Source organism: Siniperca chuatsi, linkage group LG20 (genome assembly GCF_020085105.1).
Source record: "Siniperca chuatsi isolate FFG_IHB_CAS linkage group LG20, ASM2008510v1, whole genome shotgun sequence".
Classification (NCBI taxonomy): domain Eukaryota; kingdom Metazoa; phylum Chordata; class Actinopteri; order Centrarchiformes; family Sinipercidae; genus Siniperca; species Siniperca chuatsi.
The window spans coordinates 14,624,964-14,649,381 of record NC_058061.1 but is presented as its reverse complement, the minus strand read 5'-3'; the positions used below and the strand labels follow the sequence as shown (position 1 = coordinate 14,649,381).

Genomic DNA, 24,418 nt, shown 5'->3' with positions numbered 1-24,418 from the left:
TAATTTTGTTTCTTATGTACTGCAGTGTTTGAAAGTCTAATTACATAATTGCATCATATATGCAGCTTTTTACTTCACTGGCTCCATTTGTAAAAGAAAGTATCGCTCTAGCAATAATTAGGGTGATTTTAGACGGGAGCATTAATTAGGTAGTTGTTCACAGCTCTGATGGACTCGGCATGACATTATTGTATTTGGTTAATGGTAGCCACTGAATCAAGGCTAAAGATCATAATCAACACAGTAATAATGATGCACTTTAAGTAGTTGCTAAAGAAGTGGTCTTATTTTTGAACAAGTTAAAAAAAAGGGTGGTATCTAGAGTTAGGTGCAAACCAAAAGACATTAAATCACATTAATTTACATTATTTATCAAATGAACTAGACTGTTCTACATCAAGACTATTGACATTGCATCTGTTACGATGTGAATATAGCCTGTGTACTGTGTAATGTTTGCTGTTCAACCCCAATCTACACAGCCATGTTGCATATTGTACCACTAGAAAGAGCCTGAAAGGACCTGTGAAAAAGGACGGACTGTTCCATTTATAAACAGTGCAAGTTCATAGGTTCGCTGAGCGGTTTTGAGTTTAATCTGTCTGATGCCTGGCTGTGAGGTGTAAACCCAACTATGCACACTGACATGGATGCCATCTGTCAGCCATAAATAACATGACCACAAGACTTCCAGGATAATACTACTTTGTGTACAATCACTTGAGGTTTCACATGCAGGTTTATGCAAGAACACAGTGGCTTTGTATGTAGGCACGGCTCATTTACAATGAATGGAGATATGCTAGCTCAATTTGGGACAGATAAGATTATCTATTTATAGTCCATTGCACTGCATCACTCCAAGTGGAGTTTTTTGTAAAATTATGCTTTTCTAAGTGCATTTGTCAACACTTGTGCAGACACATTCTTAGAAAGACAGCACTTAAAGAAGGCAAATATTTGCACACACACACGCACACATATATACCACAAATATTACTAGTTCAAAAAACTGACTTTTGGTCTGACCTCCAAATGACTTCTGCAAGCAATGGGAGAAGCCTTGATAATCTTACATGGACTGAAGGATTTATATTTGTTCAATGAAGTAAATGAGTACTGCATAACTAAGCACACTGGGCATGGGTAGCTGTTTGAACAGCTTTTGGGCCCTACTTTCACTGCACTGAACATACAGGCAGAATTATAGACACCAAAATACCACAGTGGTTCCAAGATAAGTACCAGGTAGCCACAGATGATAAATTACAGCCCACAGCAAATCAGAATATATTAGGAGAAAGAGCTGGAAACAAAATTAAAAGGTATCACGTTCACGTTAGCTAGTGATCAAATAAATCTAAATCAAGAACCCAATTTGTGCAGCATAACTATAGCCTGTCAGCAACAGAGCAATTGAAACCTATGGATGGCCTCTAATGCGGACAGAGTAGTCAATAGTTAACAGTTTGTGGTAATCCCACCCTGAGGTCAGATGAGAATCCCTGTTTACTTCGTCACTGTTAAATGTCACTTTCATTCTCAACTCTTTTAGCACTGTCTATATTAACAGATAGAGTCAAAATTTGGCACAGCAAATTGGAACAAGAAGGATAGTAGGTTGGTCTAACTAGGCTAAGAGTAAGAAAAATCTGAGGCAGCATGGAATGACAGGTAGTATAATCTTTGCAATTTCTCATGTGCCATGGTAAAACAAGAGTGGCACAGATGCAGTGACTCAGTTGGCCATTATGTTTTGGTTCAACTTCTTATGCCAGTGGCTTTAAAATGCTCCATCACCGAAAGGCTCTTGACACTAATGTGAGAGGCCACAGCAACAGCCGGGCCTGACAGACACACGAACAAATAGGCCTTGGGACAGCTGGGTGAGGGCCTAGGCCTGCTTCAGACTGGACAGAGAGACTGCCGTCAGCTTGACCTGAGAGCCCTGTCACTTTCAGACATGAAGAGAGGAAGGAGGTTTGGGGATGGAGAGTGGGAACAGTAGATGGTGAGAAAGGGAGGATTAAGTCTCAAGCTGGTGGACAAGGAGAACAGTAGTGCAGAAGAAAAAAAAGCGGTTTTGTGAACTATGACTATAGACTGCTAGGCCATCTGTCTGAGTAAACAAATCTAGAGTACACCACACATGTGGGCTTGTCCTTGAGCTGGAGTCAGAGGAGGATAAACAGCAAAATATTTCAAATTCTAGGAACAGTTGTACAAGCAGCTTAAGCCCCCAGTTTTGTAATCACAGCATCGGATTCTCTAGGACACAGAAAATAAATCAGAGACTGACAACAGCTTTGATTAAAAAACGATTTTCATAAAGCTGCTCACCTCCAATATGAAGTAGGTGGTGGTTGTGTGGGAGTACAGTATATGTTTTGCACTAGAGCTGTGTGGCAAGCAGCATGGGACTGCTCTCACACGTGTGCACCCTCCCTGCCCCAGCACCGTGTCAGCTGAGCACCAATACACGCCCCTAATTTGGGCCAGCCATCACGGCTCTAGCCCCCAGACCCAGGCCCCATGAACCCACACCTCGCTGTCACCTAGCCTAGACCCAGTCCCCTCTCCCCGGGCCACTGCTCTCCACAATGGGCCCTTTGTGAAGCAGCACTAGTTCACACAATGTGGGATTGTCAGCCGCCACAGTCCATAGAGCCACTCCTCCCCTTAACCCTCAACAAGGAAATGACTGAGAGACAAGAGGCCCAAACAAGTGTCCTTTTGTGATCAGAGCATGGAAATTATGAAGCCAGCATAAACTTATTCTTGTCTCTGAAGTTGTTCAGACAATAATATGAATACTGTCTCGATGGGAGTCATTGAGCAGAGTCTCAAGGGGAGACAGGGACAAATCAGAAAAGGCTTTGGTTTCTCTAGGCCGGTTTGTGATGACTGGAGGGGCAAGAGGGTATTATGTATATTTATTGTTATATATCTGTGAAAAGATTATGAAAGCAGCAGCCAGATGTGACACTGTAGCTGTGATAAGTCTTTAACGAAATATTGTGCTTCAGTGGCAAACATGAAATCAAAATATTGTTAATCGTTGCCTCAAGTAGATACATGATTATTTAACTGATTAATTCTAAAACATATTAATTAATCATTTGTATTATTTTGTTTTAGCCAATAGGTGTTATTGTTGTACAACTGCAAATCTTTAAAAAAACAAAAAAAAACCAAAAAAAAAAACACCAGCTTTGACACTACATGACATCTCTTTTGCCATGCAATATGAGTAAATGGAGACACAATTCCCAGTTTACCCACTCAGGGAAGACAGGAACTACAACAGAAAAAACAGATAACATCATGGCCAGAATGCTTTCTAATCAAATGTTATTTCAAGTTCAACATTGCATTAAAATGCATGTCCACTGTATAGTTTATGTCTCTCTCTCCTCTCCTTACCAACTCTCTGTTTAGAAAATGGTAATTAGTAAGCTCCATGCATGCATGCATGCATGCCTTTTTGCCCTTGGCTTCCTTCACTCTTGGCCATTCTGCAGCTTAGCAAAACATCCCATTCTCCCTTATGACACAGCAAGAGAAATATTTGCTTCTTTTGGCAGCTGGCTGATGGTCTAACTTTAATTTTTGGTTGTGAAGCAAATTCTCTTCCTCTGCCATCAACATTTTTAAGTTTGACAGACTCATTTCTGGTCATGGAAAGCGAGAGTGCAGTTGACTCAGTTACGAGAGGCATGAGGGAATAAAATGGCATTTAACTATGTTAATGAGTCACATATTGCAACATCTTTTTTAATGCAGTCACCACTAATTCCTCATTCATTTTATGTCAGTATGAATACACCTAAAATATTGCTCAATAACCAAGTTAGTTATGAACACCTGTAAGTTGATTGGAAACATCTGTTATTTTCTATTAGGTGCCAGTTTGTCTGCCAACTTTGGTGGTGACAAATTCAAAAGCTACAACTTCACTCGTTAAGTTACATTACGTTTCTTTAGACATGTAACAGCAGGATCCTTAAGCACTGTTTCCAAGTTCTTCACCCTGCATCCAAAGCCATTTAACTTTGATCATTAAAGACATGGAAGCCAAAAGGAAAGCTGATGAACTGGCACTGCTTTATCCTGACTCACGGACATGGCCTAGAATCAGGTCTCTTCAGGGTCCAACATCCTCTGCTCATTACCGATAACAGTAATTATGCAATAAATCTTTCCTTAGCAACTTAGGACAACAGAGGTAAACACACATTTTTGATACCAGTGTGCATGCCAACAACCAGCTGCGGGGAAATGTCCTCAGGTGCCAGATGGATGGAGTCACCTCTAGTCTTGCTACACAGGAATATCAAACCGCTGTCTCTCCTTCCTAAGTCCACAATAATCATACAAACAGATATACATAGCAATCAGGCCAGAGCTGACAGATTGGTCATTGACAAGATTACAATCATCACTGTCCCAGAGTCCTCACTGTCCTATAATTTTACCACAATATTGAGACAATGTTAAGCCAGTACAATCACATGATATTTTCCTTAGCCTAAGCTATAATACCAACCCTAACCCCTGCCTGTACTTTAGACAAACATATAGCTCTATAAAAAGCCATATGGTGGATATCTGTCCTCCAGGCATTCTCAGATACACCTCACTCCACTGGTATTCAAGACATTGAGATGAATACTACAATATAGGCATCCACTTTATGCCTGGTTACACAGCAACAGCACTACAGTGAAGGCTAACTGCGAGAGCCCTGTATCAACACGATACTGATTTTGTACCAGGTATTTCAGAGAGGACTGTGGGTGGTAGCAGTACTGCGCTTCTTACAGAGAATGGTGAGAGAATGTGGGTGGTTGAATGCTGTGTTAGGAGGCCAGCAGTCGACAAATGCAGAGGAGGAGGAAGACGAGGGAGAGTTGGTGGATGAAGACCATTTTCTCTGCTAGTGCAGCAGGATTCTTTTCAAATGGAGGTTAGGATTGTGCTATCGTTCAATCGATGCAACTATACTGGTAGAATAAATAAACGCATGTGTGTGGTACCAAATTAAACAATTTATCTATGGTACATTTTCTTATTCTACTACATACAGCACTTTAAAGCTTCATCAATAGTGTTTATGTAATGTATATAACAATAATAAATGAATAATTGCAAGACAAACAGAGTGTGAGAATCAGTCAGTCTATGTCTGGGTGGTGACAGAGTAGATGGGCCAGCTGGAGAAACAGGTGCTACAATCGAGTTGTGTCATGTTGCATTGGCTGTTCAGACTCAGACTGTCTAAGCAGAATTATTGGGAGTGTGTGTGGTTTCCCAGACTGGTAACGTTTTCCTTTCTTTGCTATCCAACTCCCCCTAATATTCGTCAGAGCTGCTTCTTTCCCCTCCGCACACTTGTCAATACCTAATAATATATCCACTTATCAGTTCAGTATTTTTCAATTTTTTCTTTAAACAATCTCCTCAATGTTACTGAACATAGAAGCACTGGACTCTCCCCAGATAATGACTCTATCCTATAAGTTTATGTTATGGCTACCAGTTTTAATTATTTCAACTTTGCTTCTGTGAAATCAACGTTTTGTCTGTTATTTTGGCATGGCGGGCGGCTCAAAATACTACAATACCCATGAGTCCTGGCCACTGTTGCCATGGAGAAGTAGCCAGTCAGAGGCGTGAATCGGAACAGTAGCAAATTCAAAACACTTTCTCCTTGAATTTGTTAACAAGACAGCACCATAGTTGCTTAATTCAACCAAAATTGACAGAGAATGGGAGAGAATCCAAAGGTGAATTGATTTAAGCTGCAGATTGTAAAGTAATCTTTAGCTTTCACCCACCGTTAGCAGCGCACATCACAGCATTTTAAGCTCAGCGATTGGATGTTTCTTACCGAAATGTACCTTTGGAGTCCTAGTTAACTTCTACCTAAAAGTTTTTATGTACACAGGCTTTTACCTTCGACTTTTTCTTAAAGAACCAGATATTTTCTGATGCAACTGTTAATCTTTTGTGATTATTTAACCTGGAGAGTTTTATGCTGATCCAAGCAGTAGAAGAGCTCCAACTGTGAGTCAAGTAACATTGTCTATCTGGAGAAAATTAATGGGGCTTTTACTTTTTGAACCAGGGGTGCCTAGAATAGCTCCTCCCACTTTGCAACTCTATATGCGTACCTGCTGCAGTTTACAGGACTGTCGTGACTCCAGGTGTCTCCGGAGACCAAGTGGCTAGCTGGCTCTGGCTATCTCGTAGTGAATTTAAGGGTTGCATTAAGGAGAGGGACAGACAGGAAAAAAAGACTCTGCATACTGACCTGCTCCCTCAGTTTGTTGACAAAGCATCATCTCTGGTTTATCCAGTACTGATGCCACGGAAATCGACTGATCAATGTGCAGATTCCATTTCGTTCAGTCTGTCTCTGCCATGTAGCCAGGTAGCGAACATTAGCTAGCCAGCTGCCTGCAGATATCGGACTAATTTCTTGTCGAAACACAAACAGTAGGAGCAGATGAATTACAGTAGTGCGTTGACTTCTCTGCTCTATCTGTGCTAAAACTGATGATTATTGAAGTGGATGTCCATGCTCTCTCGGTTTAGTACTGACAGTCTGTAGCTGTATAGGGATAACCTGTATTTTTTGAATATGCATAACAATGACAGCCTTGCAAGTGGTGCAGGTCTTTTATTATTCTCGCTCTTTGCAAGTGAAGCTCTAAAAAATATGATGTTTCAATCATGTTTTAGCCTTCCTGCATTTTGCAAGAAAAAAATTGAATCTAATATAATCATGAATTGTCATCCCTAAGCTTGAGATTTTATTTTTTGGCTATATCGCCCAACCCTAGTGCTAACTTATTATTGCGCATGCACAGTGAGTGTAGTTTTGTAGCCTTGTCACACGTTCCAGTAAGGGTGGTGGACCATGGAGTCAGGAAAGTGTGGCTTACCCAAATCCCTAGGTAGCTTGGCACTGAATGCACAAATGCATGTCACACTGATACCACAATTAGGTCCTAAATAAAACACCTCCAACACCTCCATGCCCTGAACACTGGACTGGTTTTAATTTACAACGCCAATATTAACCAGTATTCTGATTTTTTCTCCAATACAGTGCCACTCACTCACCGACTTCTAGAGCAGTATATCCTACCGTTATCATCAGCTTTTTGTCTCCACTGCAAAAAAACTCCAAGATCAAAATGTGCCCCAAAACAGCAGTGTCTGGATTACTGCAGCGTCCCATACAGTGCTCTGACACAGCACTTTGGAAAGTAGGCCAAGGTGAATAGGCGCATTATATGCTTATATTCTGTGGCTATTGTAAAGTCACAGGGTCCCAATGAAAACTATTCTTATTAAAATACAAAAGGCACATACATATCATTCACTCCTTTAACACAATTAACACAAAACTAGTTTCTGGAACTCAGTCTACACTATGAAGAAAATATATAAGACCTACAGTCAGGCTTCAACTACCTCTTTGATAATGATTGCAAATCTGCCAAAGTCTTGCTAAGTCAACGCAAATTAGCCCATCAGGCAGAAGGGAAGGGAAAATGGGGGAGGGATAGGAAAATGTTCCTTTGGGAATTCAGCTAATACTTTGGTTTTGGAGCTAGTTGTTTTTCCACAGGGCTGAAGAGCAGCTTCCCAGGTCTGCTGGTTGGCAGTTAACCTTCCCAAAACAGCATCAGATAACTTTAGAGGCTAAGAGAAGATACATCGAGTAATAAAACCTTTAGGGCACAATTCATTTCCAGATTTCTTTATGTGGTCTAGGACTGGTTAACATTCAAAATTCAAAACAAGTACCAATAAAATACTGTTTCTGTACCAATACCAAAAAAAAAAATAAAAAAATACTTTACAGTTCCTTACTTTGCTGAGAATAAATATGTTTTTCTACAAAAGCATTTAATCATTTCATAAAATAAATCAAACTTCTTCTTCTGATGTTGTCTCAACACAAAAACAGCAAAAACAATAACTTTTCCTAAATATAATACAGGAAGTAATTAACAGATTTATGGTTAAACCAAACAATAATATTTTTTATTATTTTATTAAACACTAATTAAGCAAGACTAAGACTATGACCAAGCATTGGTACATGACAGTTTATTAAATCAGCGCTACATACAATATTTGGTCAGTAGTAGTATTGAGGTTTAGTGATGTCTGTAGAAAAATGTAGAACACAAACTTTCAGATACAACTGAGAAGATTTAGAGTATGTATTAGGTATCCTAATATTTTAGCATGTTTCAGATACTCAGCTTGTCAAAGATCTGTAAGTATTAGCTGAACACAATATGTTGTTGTGTGAAAGAACAGCTCAAAGTTGATGAAGACAGACAAGATGGCTTGGTTGTTTTTCAGTTAGTTGTGAGTCTTCTGATATCTGGAAAAGTTGTCCGATATCTTGCCCATTTCATAATTTCTGTGTTTATTTATGATATTATAAGTAATAATCAATTTCATTGTAGTGCTTTGTTATATTTCATTACATATCTATCTGTTTTTCATGCAGTGGTTAATATTTCAAAGGACTGCAGTTTATTTAAGTAGAGGGGGCATTTTCTGTTGCTTTCTCTTTAAAGCCGAGAAACAGCACAGAAGAGAGAGCACTAAGCTGATTAGGTGCTGAGGCTGGAGGTAGGCCAGTCCATGGCTGTCTGAAATGGGAATTTTGGGCCAGGTCCTGAAGAAGCTGGAGTGGGTTATTAAAGAGCGAGAGGCTCACCCAACAACAATTACCAACAAGCCAACATACTTAAGTTGCAGGTTATGAGGATTTTACAAGCAAACCCTACAGATGAAATAAGGCCCAGAAATAGTAGTAAGAGCTTCTACTGGGAGATATTTTCAGCTGCATAACAAATATTTCTATCTAAATATGAATAAATCTGCCATGACATACGTTTTACCCTTGCTAGTGTATTCACGTGAAACACCACCAGACCCAATTCCAAGGCTGCACTTTCTTTCTAAAAAATATCTTTGCTGCAAACCCCTGACCTTGTACAGGCAGGTCACCAAGCAAAGGGGAAAGGTTAAAGGTCATCCAATACACCTGCCCCTGTTGCAACTCTGAAAGATATTCAACTGCAGCTGTGGCAACTGCAGACCATCACAAGGCAGCAGTCTATTAGACACACAATCTCAGGCCAGTTTACAACTGGACTTCATCCAACTGAGACGTCTTACTACAGTGATGTAACTAAACAACTGCCAATGCAAATCATAATTTAAATGACAAATATTACCTCAATATACTGGTGGGCTACAGTGGTGGGTAAGTCTCACACCCCCACCGTCACAGACACCCACTCACCTACCCCACTGTTTTATTAGTGCCTGTCTCAGAGCTGGCTAACCCCGCACGCTGATGCTTTAAATGAAACCTTTTGTCAGTGTCCTGGTCTAGTGTTTAGAACAAACTGAGCGAGCAGTCTGTCAGGCCATGTTTGGCTTTATAGACAAGGGAGGGTTTGGGGGAGAGAAGTTACACAACACTGCTGGCTTCTCTCTCCAACACAAATTATTTATTGGCCAGTGAGAACTGGAATGAAAGACAGAGATATGTGAGAGTGGCAGAATAAGAGAAAGTGAGGAGGTAAAAGGAAGGGAAAGTGAATCGGATTGAGTAATGGGAAAGTAAAAGTGAGGACCGTGCAAGTGAGAGTGGACATTGGTTTAGCCAAAGCCTCCTGGAGCCAGCCTTTCTCTGGATAATGAATGGCTGGAAATCATTAAAAAGAACAAGAAAATGAAGGAGGGTACAAAGAGAAGGATGGTAAAAAGACATCCTGAATGAAAAAGAGCCTTTTAAAGACTTCTCACCATGGCACAACAGTGGACCGCCATCAAGCATTTGGCTCAACTCAATATGGCAATCATATTCACCATTCAAGAGAAGTTTAAAAGAGCATACAAGTTCACCATCAACTGGAATCCCACATCAACAGGAAACTGATACCTTATGAGAAACCATTTGCTATGAGCTATACAGGACTATTTTACTCAAGGTGCTGAGAGACTCAGTGCCCTGCGTTAAATGATCCAGTCCACAGGCTCGCGCAACAATGAACACTAATATAATAATAGACCAGAGGGTTGAACAGACTGTCTCCACTTGCTTATAACCTACATTAGTTGAAACTCAAAGTTTAAGTACAACCTTATGACCAGTAGTTCTGTTGTGAAAGGTACAAAGGTTTTAATTTTTGGTATATTAAGAGATGTTTTCCAAAGTGCTATGGATTTTGGACTGACTTGCACCAATTTGTCTATGCATTTCCAGGTCAATACATGTCAATGAATTCAGTCCCATTTTCAATGGAAGCACTTTCTGCTCATCCAATCAAAGGGACAACTTAGTCCCTTTTTCTGTGTGTTTGAGTGTGCATACTAGAGAACAATGCTGTTTTATTGACTGTAATTTGAATTTAATAAGTGTAATTTGACAGCTATTATTTTTAGACTCATTAAGCCTTTTGGCTATGGAACACACACACACACACAATAAATGGGGAAAGGAAGTGGGTGAGGGGGAGGTCAGTGAGAAAGCATGAAAATGTCTCGCTGTCCTTCACATTTGATCCTTAAGAGTAACAAAACCACAAATAAGTTTAGTTTCACATCAGCTGGGATCATGTTTCCTGGCAGTTCTCCACGTGTGTCCATACACTAATGAAAGTAACAGCTTTAAAATTACATTTTAAAACGATAAAGACAATAAAAGTGACCAAAGGGCTGCCAAATAGAGTAGTGTCTCACATTCAGGCCAAGCTCAGGAGTTTAATGTTTATAGAGCAGACTTGGTCCTGAGCCAGACAGGTCCTGGTTACTGTACTTCTGACTAAAGAAATGAAAGAATTTAAACACTGAATAAGTGGAGGAGATAAGATTTTTATCTTAGCCACATCCGGGATGATGTGGTGACTAAAGCCAAGACAAAAACTAAAGAGCACAGATAAGATGACACTGGAAAGTCAGTGTGTCAGTGTCAGGTCAATCATGGGATCAAACTCAGCGTAAGACGGACTCTTTGGTTGGATCTGACAGGGAGAGTGAGGCTTAGTTAAGGTAGACAAGACCTTGCCAAGTTGCCTTGACATATATAAAGAAAAACTAAATATAGTCCTGTCTTAAGTTAGAAGGCTACAAATGATAAGCCAACGTGTTTTCTGATGACACTTGCAATGACACTTACACATTACAGTGCCTGTTCTCCTGATAAAACTTAACAGGAAAGTAGTGGGTGTGGTACAGTATTTTTAAGACCTGTGCTACCATGGAATTACATGTTCACACTAGATCTTGTGTGCCTAATGCGTCATTATACAGAGGACCAGCCCAGAGAGCTGCCTAAAAAGCATCACCAATGGGGAATTTTTGAGGGTTTTAAAAATTATTTTATTCCCAGTTCCCTATGAACTGCAGTCCCTGTCACTGCCACCCCTGGTGGCCAGCGGTGACACGCAACATGCAGTATGTTCATGCTACCTCTTCCAGTTTACCTTTTGTGTTCTATTATAGTTTCAATGTATGCTGGCATAATTACACAAATAATTGAGTTATGGAATTACACAGTCAATTAGAAAAAGAGTTTGGTTTGTTTGACTGAAACATTTACAAGAACAACTGTGTTCATGGGTGGGAAAGCTGGTGAGGGTTCTCGTATTTCGACTCCTACTGGTTGGTTGTGATACCTGCACAGTGGTTGCTAAAAGTGGAGAGGATAACGCACTGTGTGTTGGACTCTCACACTGAAGTTCACTGCAGTCAGCCTCTCCCGGCCAATAGCAGACATGGCAGTGACAAGGCCAGCGGTGCGTAGGGAATTGGCAATTCTGAACTGGAATAAAACAGTGACAAAATTCCACAAAAAGTCCCCATTTCTGTAAATGAAAACAAAAACAAGGGAATGATCTTTATAAATATACTACTGGGCGACAGCTTTGGGATGTGGGGTTGCCATTAGGTTGAGTGGCAGTTACAGTGTTGTAGACCCTGATGATTACAAGCTGTATGAATGGCTGTTCCCATGGTTTTGTGGCTTTGTGCAATGTGAACAGTGACCCCACTGTAATCCATGGCTGTTTACATTCCAGCAGATCAGTTCCTACTGGAACCATGGGGAAGGAAGGGCAGGGGTTAAAGAAGACTCTCACGCACCATATCTCTACAAAACCAACACACACCTCACCCAGGACCCACTCTTAGTAAACAATCCACAATGATCCAATATGGAAGGCTTGCACTGTCTTATGAACACGAGCTGTGACCAACATCTTATTTATTCTTTACCATTTTCCCTCTAAATCATCTGCTTCTCTCCCTAACCCACTTTTCAAACCTAAATCATTCATCTTTCCATCTCATACTGTAACACAGACTAAACTTGTGTACTCCAGGCAGTCTTGACTTCCCTCTCCAATCTGTTTCCCATGGCTTGCTGTGAGTCGAAGACTGGAGCTCCCCTATAAGTATCCCTAATTTGATGGGGTGGGGTGGTCAGCCTCCACTTATTCCTTGCATAGAGTGCCTGGAGGCAACAACACAGCGCAGAGGCCCTGCCCACTCATCCATCCCCTAGAAAGCTCTCTTCATTCCCAAACCAACACAAGACAAAAGCTCCTCAAAACTGGTCAAAAATAGCCCTCAATTTCATGTTTCACAGGTCTAGAAAAGGGAGCGGGTTTATGCATGTTTCAGCATGTCAAAAGGTCTTACAAATCTGAGGGCTAACACAGGCTGAGGTTGTATATGCTCATGTCTGGAAGATTCAGGAGAGAGGTAGCAGAATAGTGTGCCTCAAGTTAAAAGAATGCACAAATGTGTGGGAAATGGAGGGAAGTTTGTCAAAACTCTAAATTCTTGGACAGTGCTATGGGGCACGGGTCCACTATTTGAATTCCTGTAAACACAGGATATTAATTGTGCTAAGATTAAATGAGAATGACTTCAACAACTGAAACGTCATGAGAACATCATGTTCTCCTTGGAATAACAAGGGATATGGCTGTGATACAGACAGTCAACTACAGTCAATACAGTCTAAAGGAAAATGCAATTGAAGTGTCTCTGAATGGGCCTCAATAGGCAGCCTCATTTTATTTGCAGGTATACTGTGCTTGTTTAATGTGGACTAAAATTAATGAACTGACAAGCAAGTGCATCGTCTTTTCCAAGCACCTGCAATGGCCTCCAAATAAAGTGAGGAAATATTGTACACAATCGACTATCAACACTGATTAAAGAGTTTCAATGAAAAAGCCTTCTTAATCTAAGGAGGTAAAAAAAATAAATAAATTAAAAAAAAACCTGTTGTTGAGTGAGCTCAGAGACCACAACAGAGATTGAGACACTGCAAAGAAAAAAATTCCACCTAGATCATATGATGAGGGGTGTGTGTTCCACGCGTGTGTGCGTGTAGGTCAACGCAAGGTCAATGGGAGCTAGGTGTTGTGTGGGGTATTTAGGACTGCATAGTGAAGCAGTTATTATAGTGTGGGTGTTGATCATTTTAACTTGCACTGATGTCATAAAGTGGCTTTGTGGAGCTGGAGAGTTCTTTACACCCACATACCTGCCCTCACCACGAGGTGATAATGGATTTTGTGCGTGTATGTGTGTTTCACACATCACTTAAACAACTTCAACAGCTTAATGACAGAGTTGTGTATGGGTGGCCTCTGTTCATGTTGTTCATTTTTCTTTTCCTCTAAATGATTAGAGGACCACTTTCTCTCAAGACTGCTAAAGCTGAAGTCAGATTAAAACTTCTCAAACCCTGCAACACCTGTTCCTGACATGGCCTGTGCAGTCAAGCACCCTCAGTCCCAGGTGCTCTCTCTCTCTCTCTCTCTCACACACACACACAAACATGTGCAGCTCAGCACAAACTATAAACTCTGTCTTATCCAGCCTTGCACATTTGTTTCAATGCTGTGTCTGATGTTTTTTTCTACAGCTACTGTAGAAAGGCTTGCTCACCATATGACTGAGCCTAGAGACAGCTTCAGCCCACACACTCGTGCTTTGCTTCCAGAGTGTTCTGTCCTGTGTCCATACAGTCAGGACAGAGACAGCTAGAGCTCTCTACAAAACACAGAATAACTGTCCCATGTTACACATACCATGGTCAACTGTTGCTGGACAAAGGGACAAAACATGTTACCTTGGTAACGTTCCCCTGAAATAACTGCATTGGGTTGCTCTGGGAAAATCTAGCTTGTGCATTCAGCAAATGCTGGAGACTTAAATGTATCTTATTTCCATATTTACAGCAAATAATTATATACAGTGCTAAAATTCAGTGAACTAGCTTGGAAACAACAAACTTTAACTCCCTTCTTTGGAGGCCTATGCCAAGATCAATCCAGGAAAGCTGCACTAACACATTAGCCTTGCATGGCAGCACACGTTCTGTGCAGGCCAACATTTTCAGCTATTCACCTTCTCCATCCTTCCAATCAGAAAACATTGTCTCTTTATCTTGCCCTTACTGCAGCTACATTTTCTTCTTTTTACCACTTGTCTCGTGCACATAATGGCTATTCAAAGCCACTCGCTGTTCGTAGCATAAAATGATGGCAGTGATGTGTCGTGTTGGGTGTTCACCGTAGGTGGGCAACCCCAAATCAATGGCTCTCCCAGGCCTTTGCTAACCCATTCCTTTCCCCCAGAGCCGTGCCACATCCTGAAGGTTGGGACCGCAGCCCATCTGGGTTTGGTTAGAACCAAGACACAAGAGCCATAAAACTAGGCCGAGAGGAAAAGAGAGGGGCACCTCCTCATCTACAACCCCAACCAATGCTCTCAGATGGGGGGCTGTGATGTGGTTTGGAGCAACGTTATACTGGCGAAAGCTGGCAGTCTTTAGATTTGACCTGATGTCATTCATAATAGAGCATTTAAACTGATCTTAATGTCAGTTTCTTTCTTGTATTTAATGTTGATTGTAGCCATCTGAAGCATTTTGCACTGAACATTTTAACTGCATGTAACACGCATACTACTGCATAGAATAAATAGCTGTGTATCACATTTCAAATCCATACCCATCATCCAGCATGGGCAATTCAACATCAATGGTGCAATAAAGTTTGGATTATAATTTTGGCATCACTGCACAAAAATTAAATGTTGCAATAATGGCAAAGCTGAGATCACTTTATAAAAAGGCAAAATAACAGCTACTAAACCAACCATTTGGCTTAAAATAAAAATCAGTCACACAGTCAAATTGCTCAGGTGTTAATATTTATTGTAGCTTCACAGAATGTTTTTGGCACTAATGTATTAATACATAATTAATATACATAATTACCTATACTGTCTATAAAAAGGTGAAAAGGAAATTAACTGCAATTTATGATATCATATAATGCCACTCATAGATTCTAACCCCACAAAATGCTCAATGTCATACAGTCCAAATATTCATTTGTCCACAAAAGTTCCAGATATGTATGCCAATTAGCCAAGTTTGTGCAGCTGTTTATTCAACACAAAACAATTATTCTAATGCGTTTTGTGTGACAAGTGAGATTCTATATTTAGTGACACTTGATATTTCCAGCTCCAGACCCTTGCTACCCCCCTCTCCTTTTGATCCTGCATTCAGAAAGGAGATGAAAAGATGAAGAGTGACATCCAGAGAGAACGATAAATGGAAGGAGGACATCCACCTCTTTCCTTTGTCTCTTCCAGTAAACACATCATACAACCTTCGTCTGGTGTCATCATTCACCACAAATACAATTTATTGGCTCCAGTTTGAAGAAGACATTAAGGACAGTACATTATTTTTTGCCATGTTTATTATAAAAAAAAAAACCCTCTCTGCTCTTCGATTCAATATGCAAATAGTAGCCTTGCATTCAACATGTAGCAGTTTTCTATAGGGGGGAATGAAATAACCCCAAGGGGCACAGAAAAGAAAAGAAAATCCTATCTCCTGCTGCTTCTATTACGTAAAGCCTCTCAGCATCTCTATCCTCTGCCAGAGAATGCCACATACAGTCTGAAAGGGTCAAAAGCAACAAAGCAAGTGCTGTTTCAACTACTTCTGCTTTCACCTCATTTCAAAGCACATCCCACATTTAGAAAAAAAAACAAAAAACTGTTGAGCACTGCTTTAGGTCAATCAATATTCAGCATGCCCACATGCTGCAGTATAACACAGTAGTAATAGAACTGCCAAACTATATAATATTCAAAAATGTGACCTACTCAAAAGGAGAAACAGTCAGTCAACATATTAATTTGATAATTATTGTATAGATATTTGATTACTGGCACCAATATAAAGATCACTTAAGACATTAGTCTTCCTAGCGTTGCATGGTTTTTTCCCCAGTTTTTCTTTCAGAACAGGAAGTTGCCACAGTGCTCTTGCGCAATAAGTGTGTTAGCCACTTAAACAAACACACACAGTTTGGCACATGACTTAGTATCAACACCATGTGGTGTTACTTCATTCCTTTTGACACCACTGTGCAAGTTAGCTTAGTGTTTAACACATTCACAAAACACTGTTGTATGCAAGAGAGCACTGGTGTTAACAGTATGGCAACTGCCTGGTCAAGTGGTAGCATCACAGCCTCCAGGTATTCCTTAGACAAACACCAAAATGCTATTAACAAAATAACTACACTTCAACCTCAACTATCAAACACTTCCAATGTAAAAATTTTGTAAATTAATTATTCTCCCTTTTTTATGCAACAGCCTCATGCGAAGTCAAAAGTCAAAATTAAATAAGTAGGGGTGCCGCAGTAGTTCACCTGGTAGAGCGTGAGTCCTTGGTACATGGGGGGCAAAGGGAAAAAGCCCAAAAAAATGATTAACTAGCTACTTTACTGTCATGGGATGTATCAATTAACAGTGAAACCTACCGTAAATGATCTAATAGTGGTCAGGGCCTTTATTTAACTCAACTGAAGAGAGCCAGTCCTTTATTTGAGACATGCTATTATTAAAAAAAAAAGAAGAAGCCTTTTCAGTCATAAGCCACCCTGTTTTGTGATCTGTTCCTATGTGTGTGTTAACTTGCTGTTGCTGCTGTATGCTGGTAATGCAAACTCAACACTTCTTCCAGCAGTTCCACATTAAAACCAGGAATTAAAAATGGGCATAATAACTTCCCTTTCATTGATAGATATTGTGCTGAGTTTCATTAACAGCAGGTTAACACAGAAAAAGAAAAGCACAGGGGAATCAATCATAAGTATAGTGGGTGAAAACTATTTTAAAAAGAAACTCAAGAGCAAGAGAAGAGTAAGTGGGGAGGATGGCATGATTATGTCACGCCAATGTGCCAAATAAGGTTGTGTAAATGATGCTGAATTTACCACCCGAGCAATCAAAGCACAGCTCTATAGCATTGTTTTTTATTTGCTCGAATATACCATGCCACCAGCTAGTATTTGAAACCATTATTTAAATATCAGCCTTTATTTTAGAATTTATTATATTTTGAAATTTTTACTCAAACCAAACAAAAATCAGCAGCTGACAGGAGGAAAGCTTTTACTCACCATTTCGTCCAGAGCATAGCGAAGTAAGCCATGCTCGTACAGGATGAAGAACCTCCTTTGCCATTTCTGCATAAACAAAAAAAAAGAAAGAGAAATTCTTAGTGACATGGTCACATGATAGATATCAGTATCAATTCCAGCAATAAACCACATCAGCATTTTCTAAAAGGATGAAACAACATGTGAAAATATTTAGCATGGGTTTGGAAAACTGTTATTTATTATACATTTTCCAATTTTAGCCATGGCAGTTTAACAAATACTGACAGATATTTAGTTTATAAAGCCAGAGACTCTTTATTGGATCTGTAAATGTTCCAATTAAAATCTTGAATCTATATACTGTACACCACAGGGTAGAAAGACTTAGCTACTACACACATACAAACAGTAAATACACAAGGGCAAGCAAGCCTTTGGGAAACAATTGCGATGCAGTGACAACCCACTTCTTGGCACACTTTCAGCATAGACCACTTCCCGAGGTTTTCAAGCTAGCTGGAAAACATTTTATCGTCATGCTTCAGTTCAAAAGTCAATCATCCAGTTTTCAGTTTGTTTTTCTTCATAAATGTGTGAGATAAAAAAAACACAGAGGAAAAAAAAATGCGGGTACAATGACAACAAAAACTACATAGGTAAACACTTTCACAGCGGTACACAATATTACACTTCTGATAACATTAACCATGCCCAGATCTGTCTTACAGGATATACATGTTAAATGCACACAACCTTGAACTGATAGACAGTATCACGTCAGTATTTGCTGGAAACACATTAAGTGCACAATGTTAATGGACCCCAGCATATTGAGGAAGATGAAGCCTATCATATTTCTGAAACTACAAGGTCAAATTTATCACAAGATGAAGTCATTTTATCTCTTGGTTAGAATAGTATTTCTGACGATATTTGTGCAAATGATACGGTGACTGTTTCTATTGATCTCTTTCCTCATTGGCTTGATGAGTTCTTCACTGCCCCCCTCTTATCTTCATGCACCGTTTTGTCTCAGTGTTAAATATCCTGGGCTCCGCTTCCAAGTGAGCCCAATCCATGAAATATTGAGAGGTGATTGTAACCTAAAAGGCATTGGAAGGTCTCAATAGAGGTACTGATAAGCTTCACATGTGATGTTAAAGGGACATTGGAGTCACATCCATTAAAAGATGCCATTAAAAAGGTGACATATGTGGCTTACAGGGCAATTATGCAGTGTTACTGATGGACAGAATAGAGCCACAGACCCATAATCGTCAGACCAAAGTGGTCCTAAAACATGACTCATCCAACATGTCAGCTCTTTTTCTCTGTTATTTGCTTGTTGGTCAGTCAAAACCTGACCAACCTGCTCACCTCAGCACTACGTACAGGCCACCAATTATATCCCCACAGTGAAAAGCTGATCATAAGAATAGGCATAACACATCAGTGATTATGTCAAAATGTAGCAAGTAGTTAAGTTGAAGGATCCAGAGGGGCTTTTCCCAAAACCCATATGGAAGCCATCAGTGTGGCTGTGAGAACTGGGACTTTTCCTTCTCCTCCCCCACATTCTCCCTACCCCTCTTTGGGATGCACCACCACCGTATAATCTGGGAGCTGATAAAGGACGCGGCGCAACAGAGCAAGGCTCCTATTACATGATGCTAGGGGAGCAGGATTCATGAAATAAAGTCAATATTAGGCTCATTATTGCCTGAGAATGAGGCTTCTTCTGATAGAGGGCCAAGCCTCCCACAGGAAGCTGCTGAATCCATGAAACAGCGACATGAGCCACAATAGCCAGACCTCCTGTTTTCAGATGTCAAATGAATGCCAGAATGGATAACAAAATTAAAGGCTAGGTGAGCCAATTGCCTTTTTCAACTTACCCGGCACCCTTGGAGCTGCCCTAATATACTAAACTTTACCCATCTCATACTCAAAGCTGTTTAATACAAAATCCTAAGTATGGCACCTATTAACTCTTGGCATGAGCAGAAGCTACGGATAATGGGACAAATAAAGTTGCTCCCTTTAAAGAATACCAGTTTGTTTTCATGAAGCCCCACCAAATATTCCTCTATTAAAAGGAAGTCAAAAAAAGGTGAAGAGACAAAACTATGCCCCTGCAAAGTCCAGCAAAGGAGCCACTTACCCGAGATCTGTGTAAGGGATTGTCAAAATTTGTTCCCTCTGGTGCCAGCAGCAACCATCCTCCATATATAGGTTTTGCCTAGTGAGGAGAAAACACAATTACAGTGCTGAAAGCAAAAACTAAAACAGGCAAATTAACATATTGATCAACAGTTCAATTATGCACAGTTTAATTCACTGAGATATAGATATAACTGGAGGCTAGTCCCTAGTTTAGGCTACAAATTGTGACCCAATATCAGGATTACACTGACACACATTTTAGTTTAACTTCAGGAAGGTGTGTATTAGTCACTAGCTGCCTTTAGTTGACTGCAGGCTACACTCTCCAGCTGGCTGTATCCCAGAACACCATGCTGCCCTGGAAAAAATGGAAAGGCTAACACACATGATTTTCCCTCTGATCCTCTAAGTGGGTGGACTGGTGGGTGGAGGGGGCAGCAAGAGGCAGAAGTTAGCAAGAAAAACAGTGGATGAGAAACAGGAGAGAGAAGTGGTACAGAGCCTGAGAGCTTATGTGGATACAGATTTGCCATTCAAACTTGTACTGAGAAATGCAAGTTGGCCTGGCAGTCTTTCTTAAATAGTTCTGGTACGAACTTCAATTCTAGCCATACTAGTTGTCAACATTTGTTTGCTGGGCCAAAAAAACCTGCATAACCACTGCAGGTTTGTGTGTACAGGAGCACAAATTTTACTAAATATGTTTACACTCAAATCTTACCTACACATAAAGAGCTTAACTAATTAAGTACCTTATATAATTCAACAGCACTCCCAAGTCTATGGAAAAGTAGCCTATAAGTCGAAAAGCCCTGACATTTACAGCCACCAGGCACCTCTATGTCCCTTTATCAGTGGTTTTGATTACAGTCATAACTTCATCCCATGAAAAGTTTAGTCCGCCATACTTTGATTACAGGAAGAACAGCATATTTCTCAGCTGAGTGACTCTGTAAACAAAATGACATATGGGGAAATTTCTATCATACATCCGTATTCATTTACGCGTGGACAGTCAAAAGTTTGAAACAACATCCAACTTCTGAAAAACGTGAGAGGTGACAGCACACAGGAATAGCACCTTACAGATAAGTTACTTGATAAAGGGACAGAGGGAAAGGGCAGTTCAATAAGTGTTGAGAGGGAATCACACTAATACTGGGACACTAGCTTCCTTCTTGTCTGTGAAAAATTAGCCTCAAGCTCAAAGAGGAACACTGAGCATGGTTTAGAAAAATATCCCATCTCTCCTCACATGACCTGACAGCAGCCCGAATGGCAAGTCCTCCAGAGAGAGAGAGAAGTAGATGAGATGAATCTAGGTCATTTTTTGCCCTTCAGTGGTTCAGTGGTTAAAACGTAGTCATTTGAGTGTGTTTGTATGTGTTCATTTCGCCACGGCCCCCAACCTCTTATTTCCCCCCATCATAAATGACTATGTAATACTGCACCATTAGTGTGGGCCTTTGTGTGGTGAGTTGGTGGGCAGCAAAAGGAATGACAAAAGTTCTGGATGAAAAAATGCACAGAATGAGATTCCCAGGCCTTCAGTATCTTCTTTTAGTAGGACTTTGAAACAATGAACAACATGAACAGCCTATTCTGTGGTCTTTAGTCACTGACAACAGATGATAACCTTTCACTGGGTGCAGTCAAAGGATAAGGTTGATAGGCAGTGGGTGAGAAATTCCACTGAGAAATAACCTCAAGACTATTTCCATTCCAACAGAGAAGCAATTGGTCATGATGGAGGACATTACAGGAAAATGGGTTAGCTCAATGTTTGTCCTCACCCAGCCATGTTGAAGACATTACCAACTGAAGAAGCATCACTGTCAGTCATATAAACTGTCAACCTGGACACCAGTGACTCTTAACCTGTCCCGTTAAACAGCTTACCAAAAGGAAGGATCATGATCTAGGTTAACAGAGTTCATTGTGACCTGATCTCACCATTCACAACCTGCCAATATCAACAACACAGCCCAGCAGGGAGTGTTAGTGGAATATCTCTATTTGTGGTTTTTAAATTATTGGAAAACAACAATGTGATTTTGGCAGCCTCCCAGTCTCCCATCCCTAGTGCTTTTAGGAGTGACTGTTGGTTAATTTGGGTATAAAGTTGACAACAGTGTGGCAAAGAATAAGGCAAAATGCCAAAAGGATGGCACAACTTTTAAAAAAAGATTTCACAAAAATAACTAACTCAAATGATTCAACAAAAGCAGTTCATAGTAGGCTACTGTGCTGGAAGGCATAGAGCAGGGTGGAGGTCTATATCTGCATGAATTAAGGTCAATATGCGCCCTTGGGCTGGAAAGTAATTGTGTCCAATTAACCTAACCTTTGCACTTCATGGTCTATTGACATGACACGCCGTTTGAAATGTGCACATCAAACGGGAAGATAAAAGATATAAGTTACATAGACAATATCACAAGTATGAAATAGCCAATGTTTAAAGAAGCATTTGTTCACCTGATTTAAGTCTTCGTCGTTCAGCAAATGCGATTCTCTGGGCTTAAAGCAGTTCTGACATTTACTTTTGTTGAAAATGTTGGCTTGAAATTTCCGACAAGGATTGTCTTTGAATGACATGGTTGATGGGGAAAAGGGCGACACTTGAGTAAAAAAAAAAATAAAAATCCTTGTTTGAAAAACAAAAAAACTGCTCAATTCTCGCAGCCAAATGGGTTAGAGTCAACTTGCTGATGGCGAAATATCACATGACAACTTTCTAGTACAAACCCATCAGAAGAAAGAAGTCCGTTAAAGTTAAGTTAATAGTGCGCTGTTCACCTGTCCTAGGTTACATGAGGCGGTGAATAACCTCTCGTTAAGTGATATCTATGATAGTCATCTTGCGCGAGGAGTCGCCTCCCGCAGCTAACGTTGACCTGCTAACTTTTGTTTTTCTATACACGTTTACTAAGAAGTTGTCAAATGAGTCGTCGAAAGCGCAGACAGGTGTGCACTGTCTTTTTCCTTAATTACGTGCTCCTACGAAATGTCGACGTTTCACAGGTGACATTCCGGGCCTCGAGCTTAATGCAAAAGTCCCGTCAGCCTCCATCGGGCGGAACGAGCTCGACCGAGGGAGGGAGTCCACTTTGGCCCCTCTCTCTCTCTCTGTGTCTTTCTAGTTAACAAGTGATAGCGCATTCATTGCCGTTAAGTCTGTTAAACGCTTCTAACGTCTCTCTTCAAGGATAAACACTGTTATCCAACTTTAAAAATGCCACCGACTCTGCTGTCATGCCTCTGGATCCATAGCGTCGGGTCCAGTTCGTCGTTGCAGCCTTCTGGTTGGCGCTGGTACGCAGTCTGCGGTGGATGTTTTCGTGAAAATCCTCGTTTGGGCCGCACATCCAGTCCGTGGAGGGATGGGGAGGTGCTCAGGAGAGACTGGAGTGGTGAGTGACAGCAACATCGACCAATCACATATATTGACACGCCCACAACTGGGGCAGTGTCTTTAACTGTCCAATAGAAATCCTTAAAAATCTCCAATACTTTCGTTCAAGCTAGGTGGGCTTTAAAGAGCCCATGATAACAAAAACTGACTTCTATGTGAAACTGTTATGTTATTAATGTTAGCCTGAGCTAATATTTTTTATTTCAAACTGAAAAGACAGACTGTGGGATACATTTATTCAGGTTACCGTCGTTATTAGTAGCCTAGAGGTTATTTATTTAGCTGATATTTTTGTTTTTTTTGTGTGGTGTGCTAATCTTCAAAATCCACAACAACAGGACAGGAAAGCAAAGAAGAAAAGAAAACCTTTTCCTTTTTTTTCCAGTGTTGAAAAATTGGGTGCTTAACAGTCAAAACTAACAACAAGTGTTACCTCAGATGAACATGCTACAAGATAATTGAGGCTTTACTTGGTATATAACTTCTAAACAAGATAACACCTTGATTATTTTACCTTTCATGAAGTGTGTGCATGCAAAAGTCTAAAGCCATAAAATGCACACAGTACTACACAGAAATCTTCCACTATTAAAGTGACAAAAAAAGCCCACAAGAGCAATTTCATCTTATATCACAGATGTGTATATACTACACATAACTTGACACGAAACACATCATACTCTTGGAAATTACACTTTAATAGAATTAATAAACTTAATAGATTTGATAACAACAGAAGCAAAGCATGAATGTAATACATTTTATGATGATTTAATTGGCTTACATTATCCTATCTGTCTTGTTATTGGGCCTGTTATAGTAAGCTACAAAGGAAGGGACCGAGATGGAGGCTATTTTTACACTACTACTACTACTACTACTGCACAGCATTGTGATAGATACAAGTAAAGAAAAAGACAGTCTCAAATATACTGCTCAAATGCAAGCTCAAACTAAGTATGGCAAATGTTAATTTTAAACATGTAAAGCAATCCTGAAGTGGTGTTTTCATTCCAGGCTCCAGAGCACCATCTGTTGGTCTTAAATTTCCAATGGCCGGATCCAAGATTGGGTCAAGTTTAGAGATGGAAAAAGAAAAAAACATGTTGTACAAGTATGTTGGGTTTAGGCTTAGAGCCAAATCAAATGGGAATGTATGAGTTAGAGATAGCAGGGGATTTTGCAATTGTTCCACTGTGCTGCTGGTTTTATGAGTGAAAATATTAAGTGTTGCATAATATTGCCTCGTAATGAAAATGTTGTCATGCTTTGCAGTGTACTAGTACACCACCTGTTGTCTTAT

General features: G+C 40.2%; 1 protein-coding gene across 7 annotated transcripts in view; it reads right to left on the bottom strand.

The window, feature by feature from the left end:
* Window positions 1-23,103, bottom strand: part of si:ch73-103b11.2 (protein outspread) — a 51,778-nt gene extending 28,675 nt beyond the window's left edge. For 5 of the 7 annotated variants that reach the window (XR_006375953.1, XM_044178514.1, XM_044178512.1 and 2 more), the window contains exons 1-3: window positions 22,179-23,103; window positions 19,699-19,776; window positions 17,556-17,621 (exon numbers count right to left, since the gene is read on the bottom strand). Coding sequence is in view for 6 of the 7 variants with exons in the window: in XM_044178514.1 (XP_044034449.1) it covers window positions 17,556-17,621; window positions 19,699-19,776; window positions 22,179-22,298 (264 nt within the window). In the remaining variant the exon portion in view is untranslated. The remainder of the gene's footprint in view (window positions 1-17,555; window positions 17,622-19,698; window positions 19,777-22,178) is intronic. The other 2 variants (XM_044178513.1, XM_044178516.1) reach the window with 1 other exon arrangement.
* Between the last annotated feature and the right edge of the window lie 1,315 nt (window positions 23,104-24,418).